The sequence below is a fragment of the Tarenaya hassleriana genome, unplaced genomic scaffold (genome assembly GCF_000463585.1).
Source record: "Tarenaya hassleriana unplaced genomic scaffold, ASM46358v1 Cleome1, whole genome shotgun sequence".
NCBI lineage: Eukaryota > Viridiplantae > Streptophyta > Magnoliopsida > Brassicales > Cleomaceae > Tarenaya > Tarenaya hassleriana.
Window position 1 is genome coordinate 9,954,112 of NW_010960187.1, and position 9,758 is coordinate 9,963,869.

The window sequence follows — 9,758 nt, forward strand, 5'->3', positions numbered from 1 at the left end:
ACGTACTGAACGATCTCTTGTTCTACGAGGATAGTTTCTAAGTTTCGTAACGGTTTCGATACGTTACAATATAAGTTTTAAACCATTGAAATAAAATCAAATTCTAAAATAAGTGAATTAAAACACAATGGAAATTCAAAATATTTTCAATTTTTTTGTTTAAAACCCAAAAAAATATCTTACAAAATTTTGCACAACATTTTGATTTTCATTGAGCGTAAATATATTTGGCATCCATTTTTGTACATGCGTGTTGTTTTTTTTACACGTTTTTATGCTATAGATATTCAACTTTGGTCTATAAAATTTTTACACCAATTTTTACTATATTATAAAGTTCAAACTTTTAATTTATTTAACTACTTCAAATCAATGAATTTTACATTTTAAATATAATAAACTCAATTATCTAATTTCTTCTTTTCTAATCCAATAAATTATTTTAATCTTAATATTTTTTTAATCTAGATTACAAGGTAGGAATAATCATTGAGACAATTGTTAAAATTATCCCATTTTTTTATTTTTATTTTAAAAAAAACTAGCTTTAGTTTCTGACATCCGTGTGACGTTCCACCATTGTCCCCCCCACTCCCACTCTGCTCCTTAGCTTTCCCATAATTAAACATCAAACACTATACCCACCACACACACACAACAACACACTCACAAATCCATCTCTCTCTCTCTCTCTCTCTCTCTCTCTCTTCCTTCATGTTTTTGCCCCATTAGTTCTCTCCTTAATGTTTTTGCCCCTTCAATTCTGTCCTTCATATTATGGTTTTCGATGTCAAAAAGTCCCCGTTTGGAGCTACAAAGAGGATCGGAACCTTCCTTCCTCCAAGTCTTAGCTCTCAAACCCTAATACTATCATAAGGTATGGACGTGCGAATCCTCAAAACAACTTCGTTTTCCCTTTCCGTATTTTTATTTTTGGGTATTTTTGTTGTTCTCTTTTTTTTTTATTCTGAATACCGACGAAACCCTCAATTTTTTTTGGGGAAAAAACGATTTGATTATCATACACAAATTCGTTGAGGTTCATATATATGTATGCCGGTGCATACATATATTCATGTCGACACAAATATTTAACATATTTATATGTAACTTCTAGAATATTAATATATAGCTTCTAGTGTAAACTTTCATAATTTTTAATAAATGGTTATGGAGAATTGCTTTTTTTTTTTTTTATAGTAAATCATAAGTTTATATTTGAAGCCAAACTTGCGTATTCATGATGATTTGGACCATTAATTTAGATAGAATTGAAAAACCCTAAAACGTTTCTGGACGCATTTTTCCATGTTTGGTGTCGGCAGCTTTTGTTCAGCTCTTTAACGGCAAACGTTGGATACCCTATAAATTAAATGTGTAAACTTTCTAATATCACCGGATTTCCACTACAATAGTAAGATCATTAAACGAGGATGGAATATTTACATTTTGAAAGTAATTGCGTTAAATGGCTGTAAATATATATCTTAAAAGTTAAAATTGAATACATTGAAGTTATCTGAAAATTTATATAATTATAGAAATGTTTTATTTGAAAGTTTATATGAAACAAAAAAAAAAACATATATTTATTTAAAAAATTTATGAACTTCAGTATCTTTTATGGAAATATCTCTCTGTTTCTCTTTTCTCGAATTTGTAACCTTTTAAGAATCAAGAATCTTTAATCTTATGTCGCCAATAAAATGTATATATGGATCGTTGTTAAGCAGATTCACCAGAGCGTAAATGTTTTTAAAAGCGGAATTAAATTAAATAAACTCTTTTGCAGGCGGTACTGAATCAGAATCTCCGGGGAAATAGGAACAGAAAATCTCCATAACCAAAACCAACGGGCACATCCTCCGACACAGAATCATGAAACCGATAATCGACCTGGAAGTCGAAGCTTCGTCAGAAAACGGCCATTCAGACACAAGCAGTCGAGTAGCTTCGAACTTGTCCGTTCAAGGAACCTTCGCCGTCGTCGGCGATGATTTCAGAGCAATCTGCAACTCATCATCAGACCCAGAAATCTCTCTGAATCTGAGTCTCAGTTTCAGCAACAACGGTGGCGCAAACCCAGAAGAATCTTCATCTCTAGTAGGACTTCCGTTATCGAGCACGAGCGAGAGCAGCAACAACACGACCGAACAACAACAACAACAACGACCCTCTGGTTCGAAGAGAGTCTTCTCCTGCAACTACTGCCAGAGAAAGTTCTTCAGTTCCCAGGCTCTCGGAGGTCACCAAAACGCTCACAAACGCGAGAGAACGCTCGTCAAACGGGCGATGCGGATGGGTCTAGGCATCTTAAACGCCAACGGCTACTCCGCGATATCCTGCCTTCCCTTGCACGGAGGCAGTGCCGCCACGATGTCGTTTAGGGCTCTCGGTATCAAAGCTCACTCGTCTTCTCACCGCGACTTTGCAAGGCCCAAGGAGCTGATGACGACGACGACAGCAGCCAGGTTCGACCAGGGGTATTTCCGTAATTGTGTACCCTTGTTCGTGGAGGACGGCAAGGCTGAGTTGATTTGGCCGGGGAGTTTCAGACGAGAGGAATCGGGTAACGAGAGCTCGGCCCGTAGGGGTGGAGGAGGAGAAGGAAAAGCGGTTTTCTTGGAGGTCAAGCAACCGGTGGAGATGGAGAACTCTGTGCTGGATCTTACTTTGAAGCTCCGATGAATTCTCTCCCCTTCTCCCTTTTTTTTTAATTTTCTTTTTTTTTTCTAAAAACCTGGCTTGTCTTAGCCCTACAACTATTTTTTATGTACAGAGGGATTGGGTTTTTTTTTTTTTTTTTTTTTTTTTTTTTGTGATTTCATCATCTACCAACATTTGTTAGGGTTTGCTTCTTTCTAAGAAAGTCTCTGTCTATAATGATAAGTATATCAACCGTTTAAAACGAAATAATGGGCATTACAGCTACTGTGAGGCCCACTCACTATTAATGGGCCTAAGCCCATCATATTATAGGCCCATTATTTATGGACTGTCATACATGGCAGCGTGGGTTCTTAGGTCCATTTCTGTGAAAATTAGATATTTAAATCTTGGTTAGGTGAATCGATTTTGGCAAGGGAGATGATTACATGAACACATCCTATTCAACTTACTAATGATTGCGTATTAAAAAAGAAAAAGTTAATTAAAGCATGTACTGTTTTATGAATTTATATTGGATTAATTTTTTACAATTTTCACAACTATATTTGTTATTTCGCATTGATCTGTTATTTCGCCCCACCTTATTTTATCTTTTGTTTTCATGTATATTTCATCATCTGTGTCTCTTTGGTGCTTCTTCCTTCTATCAAAACAGGTGTTTTGTGTTCTCTTCGTTTGTAAAATATCTTATAAAATGTATAATTCTATTTTTTTTTTTTAAAATTCCATTTACATTTTCCCATTTTTTTCATGAGTTTTTCTCTGAAATGTTCTGGATTCTTCCCCACCACTTGCGAACCTTCTATCTCAGTCGGAGGGACACCAGACCAATACTCGTCTTCCTCGTAAATACCGCACAGACATGAACACTCGACCACGAGGAAAAAAAACCGAACTGCAAAAAAAAAAACATGTTCGGCGTCGTGTTTCCGAATCGGAGTTTCCCGATGGACATCTCCAACTTCGTCCAGATCGATACCTTCCACTGGGTCCTCGACATGAACCACTTCGTCGGTAAGTATCCCTCTCTCTGACCCTCCCGGCGCATTTTAGCCTCTCCTGCCGGATCCCTCTCTCATGTGCGCCGAAATCGGCTCACTTTAGCACCCTTGTCTCTAACGTGAGCAGGAGAGGCATACGACCAAATCCGCGAGATGTGCATCTTCCTCCTCAATAATTTCACTCTCCCGCCGGACAAAGCCCTCGCCATCTACGTCCAGTCTCCGGGATCGGCGTTCGTCTTCTGCGGTGCCGTAACTCTGGCCCGTCCATCGGCGGTGCTCTCGCTCCAGTGGCCGGAGCCGGGCGGGGCGGCGGAGCAGCTGCAGCTGATGGCGGCGGACGCGGCGCCGCTGTCGGCAAAGATCGGGATTTCGGTGGAGGACGCGGCGGCGCTGCCGTCTCTGGACGTGGCAGCGGAGAGGAGGATCGAGCGGCTGGCGATGAGGGTGGGCGAGAATCTGTTCAATTTCATGCAGTCGTTCTGCGGCATCGACGGGAGCAGATTGGTGGTTCCCATGGATATTTTGGATCGGTGGTTCAAGAAATTCCAGGAGAAGGCGAAGCGTGACCCTGATTTCCTCAAGAGCTTCGCCTTATGAATTTGAAGGTTAGGGTTTTTGTGGTCTCTAAAGCATCAGAGATTGTGATTTCTGTAACTTGATGATAGCGAGAAAAATGGAGCATTTAGATTGTTTAACCCAGTTCATCTTGCTAATACACAAATCCAAACCCAGTAATTAACTGTCGAAACACACAGTTCAGATACCCTGTTTGTTCCTTCTTTCACATTCCAGTTTGATGCAGAATTCATTGTACCTTAACTTCATCTAAGATGTACACAGATGGGTTTTTGTTATCTCTGTTCCAAGTTTTTGCTTTGTTGTTTCCATGAGAAAGGTAAAAAGCGCAACTGCTAGTAGACAGCGTCTAATCCTTTTTTTTTAATGAAATTTCTTTTCTTTTTTGGATAATAATGGTATAACTAATCCCAGAACCTTTCTCGTTTGGATTACGGGGGCCCTGCCGTCTCTGGACGTGGCAGCGGAGAGGAGGATCGAGCGGCTGGCGATGAGGGTGGGCGAGAATCTGTTCAATTTCATGCAGTCGTTCTGCGGCATCGACGGGAGCAGATTGGTGGTTCCCATGGATATTTTGGATCGGTGGTTCAAGAAATTCCAGGAGAAGGCGAAGCGTGACCCTGATTTCCTCAAGAGCTTCGCCTTATGAATTTGAAGGTTAGGGTTTTTGTGGTCTCTAAAGCATCAGAGATTGTGATTTCTGTAACTTGATGATAGCGAGAAAAATGGAGCATTTAGATTGTTTAACCCAGTTCATCTTGCTAATACACAAATCCAAACCCAGTAATTAACTGTCGAAACACACAGTTCAGATACCCTGTTTGTTCCTTCTTTCACATTCCAGTTTGATGCAGAATTCATTGTACCTTAACTTCATCTAAGATGTACACAGATGGGTTTTTGTTATCTCTGTTCCAAGTTTTTGCTTTGTTGTTTCCATGAGAAAGGTAAAAAGCGCAACTGCTAGTAGACAGCGTCTAATCCTTTTTTTTTAATGAAATTTCTTTTCTTTTTTGGATAATAATGGTATAACTAATCCCAGAACCTTTCTCGTTTGGATTATACGTTCTTTCTCTTCCTAAATTTGAGGTTCGAACTCAGGACGAGATACATGTTTTGCATTCCGATAACATCTCGGTTTTATCGGTTAGACTATCTAAATTTGGAAGCATCATGTGGTTTTATCGGTTAGACTATCTAAATTTGGGAGCATCATGCATTTTGCTGTTATTAGAATCATTTTGTAGTTTACCAAAGGTAGTGAGGAATCAATGGTGATGTCATGAGAATCGTATCATGGGTCAAGCTAAACCAGCCTTGTCAGAAGAGAAGCATCTTTGTAGGATGTTCTTCTTAAGGGTTGGTCAGTTCATCACACACCGGTCTTGTCATTGTCTGAGCTTATGGTTCTTACCATGTTACTCTTCCAATCTTTATACTGATAAAGCTATTTCAAGGATTACGCTATTGTGATCTAGAGGCCAAGGGTTCTGAGTCCTGGATCAACCACGCTGCTCTTTAAAGCTATTCGAAGGTTCCGATGGAATCTTCCTGTTGCTCCCTCTGTTTTTTTTTTTTTTGGTACATACACGAATCCTGTGATGATAGTGTAGAATTGATGGTAGTTCTTAGGTCTCGGATTCGGGCTCACAAGGAGGAGACTAAGGAAGGAAAAGGCTTGGTGAAAGAGTAGGGGGGGATTAGTTCTTATCCAAAGTTATTTGTATTTTTTGTAATTAAATAATTAAAGCTAACTTAAGAATTTTTTAAAAACGATTAAGGGTGAGTTAGTATTTGCAGAGAATTTTTTTTTTTAATCAATGTTAGTAGTTTTTATTTTCATTTTTTGGTCTTGGTTTTTTGCTTTATATTTTAGTTTTTGGTTTTTTGGTTTTTAGTTGATTTTTTTACTAAAATAGTTTTTCGAATTCTTAGAGAAACTAAACTTATAAAATCTTGATTGTAAAATTCTTTTTTTTTTAAATTCTAAAAACTTCAAAAATTTACATTCATTCAAACTCTAATTCTGGTTTACAAATCCAATTTTCATTATCGATTATCGATAATCGCGTGTGATATGTTAATTATAGTTAAATGTATGTAATTAAATACAAATTGTGAACTTACACATGAACGTGTAGTGAGTCTAATTCACAATGACAACTCTAAATGAGAATTACATATCTAAATTTTGGTTCATTGAGTCTCGAATAGAGGTGGACATAGGTCGGATATCCGAGAAAATCGGGGTATTTAGATTTAGATCTGGAAGACTCAGATATTTAATTATAATACTTATATCCGATATTTGGGATTACGAATATCGGAGTACGAGTATCCAAAATAATGGTCGGATATTCGCTGGTATCCGGATCCGAATTTATTTAAAAAAACAATAATAATTATATATAAAATTTTCAAAAAATAAAAATATATTTATAAAAATGGATGAATTACGATAAAAATATGAGATAATAAGATATAAATAATAATAAATTTAGTTTTTTTAGATAATATTTAAAAATATGAAAATATTTAACCTAAAACAATTATATTTTATAAAAATATTATATAAATATAAGATATAATTATTTATAATCATACTATTCGGGTAACCGATTTTAAAAACTCTATTATTCAGATTTAGATTCAGATTCACGGATATTGAAAATTCAGATTTGGATTTGGATTTGAAAATTACGAGTACCCTAAAATCGGATATCCGCAAGACGAGTATCCGACGGATCGTCGGATACCCCAATTTCGGGTATTTGTGCCCACCCGACTCTAGAATTTGAACAGGAAAAAGAATTTCGTACCTCTTCTTAACTGTTTTCTCAATTTTAATAAACAATTATCCATATTCGACGTCATAAAATAGTGGATTCAAATAACAATTTTTTTTTTCAAGTCATTAATATCGCTTAAATCGTTTGTTAGGTATGTTTGTTATTGTCTCGTGTTATGTAAACATATCTAATATAAACACATTTTTTCCTCTGAGTCTTGGGGTTATGGCTGCAATTTTAGAAGTTAAGGAAAATTTTGAGAATTTGATATAGCTTGGGTCTATTTGCGAAACTGGTCATGATAAGTTCGAGAACTTTCCTCTCATTATTTTCCCGGCGGCATATTTTTCCCTTTTTTGTTTTTTGGGAAAAAAAAGCGGTGCAGAAGAAAACTCAAACGACAGAGAAAAAAAAAAAGAAAAAGAAAAAACCCTAATAGACCAAAGCCGTGCACATCGATCTCTACCGCCCTCGTCGATTACGATCATTCACATCGTGAATTTAAACCGCTGAACTCACTGGATTCGGCTACTCATAGTACGAGTCTCCTTCCTCCTTCGACTGGGTATTTTTTTTTCCACATAGATCATTTCGGCTTGATAAGTTTTATGGATTTTTAAGTCTAATTCGCATCTAGATCTTCGATGGGTTGGCTCCGTTTACTCGAAAAATAATTGCTTTCCCGTGTTTGAGTCTCTGTTTAATCGATTTGTGTATGTGTCTGCCCAGTAGGGTTTTTGGCTGTACGTTTTTTAGATAATCAATTTTCAAATGGTTGCTATTGCGAAACTCTGAACTCGTATGAAATCACCTGCCTGGAGTATCTACTGTGGATTTTTGCTGTGAAGTTTTCCAGCACTGTAATCTTTGATTGTGAATTCATAAACAGATCTAGTCTTATTGATATATGGATCATTAGTAAATGGTCAAGCATAAGATTTCTGCAGCATTTCAGAGACTTACAGAAAAAAAAACGATGATGAAAGATTTTATATCTAAGCATAACCATGAAGATATAGGAAGGTATCTTTTTATAGGGTGGGTGGTTGTAATGTTGATAGATATTCCTGTGCAGGTGTTCATTCGGTTTCGGAGCAGCTAGTGAATTTTGCCAAGAAATATGGAGGACTGGGGTAAGGCTTATTCGTTGTCTCTTAGGCATGATGTATATGTTTCTGCAAAGAATATAGGTTGCGTAAGACATTTATTCGAGTCATGTTCTTTAATATATTGATGGATTTCCATCTTTATATTGGACTGCTTTTAAATATGTAAATTGTGTTGGGTAATTGTTGCCTAAATGTTTCCCTTCTCTGATTTCAGAAGATGAGCAAATTCCACCCCTTCCCGTAAAAGCTGAGCCTAAAAATAGTTGGGATGATGAGGATGTGGATGAGTCTGATATCAAGGAATCGTGGGAGGATGACGATGATCCCGCTCCGGTATAAGTTTCTTGCATTCAAAAACTCTTTTCGCTTTCAGCACATATGCACCATTGGATTTTGGGATTCCAGTAGGATCACTTGGTATTGTTTTGTAATGAATCAATGATTTGTTTGTTCGGTATCTTTCTTCTTGGTTGCATCACTGTGTTATTTTCTTATTTTTATTGTGCAATTTTTAATTTTTTGTTTGTGTAGCCACCTGTTGTAAAGGCTGCTCCCGAGAAGGCTCCCAAGAAAGCAGCTGCTAAAGGAACTGACAAGAAGGGTAAAGCAGCCGAAGCACCAAAGGAAGAACCGCTAGATCCTCTTGCTGAGAAACTACGCCAGCAAAGGTAATCTCCATCTCTTTTCATGGTCTTTGCTCGTGGAATGGATTGATTTGAACGAGAAGTATGCTGCAAATGATTATAAAGGCATGCACTTCCTTATTTATTTTCCTTCTTGTTGTCATAGGCTTATAGAAGAAGCAGATTACCGATCAACTGCTGAACTTTTTGGAAAGAAAGGGGGCAATGAGAAAGACCTCGATACTTTTATCCCCAAGTCAGAGAGTGACTTCTTGGAATATGCTGAGCTGATTTCTCATAAGCTTAGATCGTTTGAGGTGTGTTGTTTGTAGTCTCTCCTTATCATATTTTATAGTTTGAGTATTCAATAAAATATCTTTTCGACATATTCAATTTCACTTTACGATGCAGAAAAGCTATCACTACGTTGGGTTACTCAAGGTAGTGATGAGACTTTCACTGACAAACGTGAAAGCAGCAGACGTTAAAGATGTGGCTTCATCCATCACAGCCATAGCAAACGAGAAACTAAAGGCTGAGAAAGAGGCTGCTGGTAAAAAGAAGCCAGGTACGTTCTTACCCTTCATTGTTTCCTTGTTCTCAAATAGTTTCGGGATTAGGGAGTGTAGAACGAGCCGGGCCCGACCCAGCTTGTCGCGATCTCAGAGACTCAGATTTTTTGGGTCCGGTTTGGCTTGACCCGTTATAAGCCTGTGCCGGAATGCAGTTATATTTTACTGTCTTTCAAATATCGTTTGTTACTCTTCTGTCTTTGAGATCGATCTATATCAACTTTTGGCGGAATGGTGGTTGCAGGTGGGAAGAAGAAACAGTTGCATGTGGACAAACCCGATGAAGATCTGGGCGTCGATCCTTACGATGCTCTTGATGATTACGACTTCATGTAAAGAGAAAACTCCGTCGATTGAATTCTTCTCCGGCTGTCCTTTTTTTCATTTCCATTGACTGATCACTCGGAAGAGACAG

The 9,758-nt window shown here is 37.6% G+C and overlaps 3 protein-coding genes across 4 annotated transcripts in view; all 3 read left to right on the forward strand.

Annotated features, from left to right (window-relative positions):
- Positions 1-641: 641 nt before the first annotated feature.
- On the forward strand, positions 642-2,802 carry LOC104822055 (zinc finger protein 4-like). Its single transcript, XM_010553147.1, has 2 exons — positions 642-877; positions 1,793-2,802. The coding sequence occupies exon 2, from the start codon at positions 1,879-1,881 to the stop codon at positions 2,686-2,688; it is 810 nt and encodes a 269-aa protein (XP_010551449.1). The 5' UTR covers positions 642-877; positions 1,793-1,878; the 3' UTR covers positions 2,689-2,802.
- A 616-nt stretch (positions 2,803-3,418) lies between these two features.
- Positions 3,419-4,528, forward strand: LOC104822070 (protein Hikeshi). The gene is made up of 2 exons (XM_010553165.2): positions 3,419-3,684; positions 3,799-4,528. Exons 1-2 carry the CDS (start codon positions 3,582-3,584, stop codon positions 4,269-4,271), a joined length of 576 nt encoding a protein of 191 aa, XP_010551467.1. The 5' UTR covers positions 3,419-3,581; the 3' UTR covers positions 4,272-4,528.
- Positions 4,529-7,404: 2,876 nt separating this feature from the next.
- Positions 7,405-9,758, forward strand: part of LOC104822082 (eukaryotic translation initiation factor 3 subunit J) — a 2,713-nt gene continuing 359 nt past the window's right edge. The window contains exons 1-7 of one of the 2 annotated variants that reach the window (XM_010553185.1): positions 7,405-7,604; positions 8,115-8,172; positions 8,363-8,481; positions 8,680-8,816; positions 8,938-9,088; positions 9,183-9,339; positions 9,588-9,748. In XM_010553185.1, coding sequence (XP_010551487.1) covers positions 8,160-8,172; positions 8,363-8,481; positions 8,680-8,816; positions 8,938-9,088; positions 9,183-9,339; positions 9,588-9,679 — 669 coding nt within the window. In that variant the 5' untranslated portion in view covers positions 7,405-7,604; positions 8,115-8,159 and the 3' untranslated portion in view covers positions 9,680-9,748. The remainder of the gene's footprint in view (positions 7,605-8,114; positions 8,173-8,362; positions 8,482-8,679; positions 8,817-8,937; positions 9,089-9,182; positions 9,340-9,587; positions 9,749-9,758) is intronic. The other variant, XM_010553193.1, reaches the window with a different exon arrangement.

What these genes read in the sequence shown, in the direction of transcription:
- LOC104822055 (XM_010553147.1), top strand. Translation starts at nt 1,879, where the DNA reads ATGAAACCGATAATCGACCTGGAAGTCGAAGCTTCGTCAGAAAACGGC.
- LOC104822070 (XM_010553165.2), top strand. Translation starts at nt 3,582, where the DNA reads ATGTTCGGCGTCGTGTTTCCGAATCGGAGTTTCCCGATGGACATCTCC. An exon ending in CGACATGAACCACTTCGTCG is followed by an intron (nt 3,685 to 3,798) that starts GTAAGTATCCCT and finishes TAACGTGAGCAG; the next exon opens with GAGAGGCATACGACCAAATC.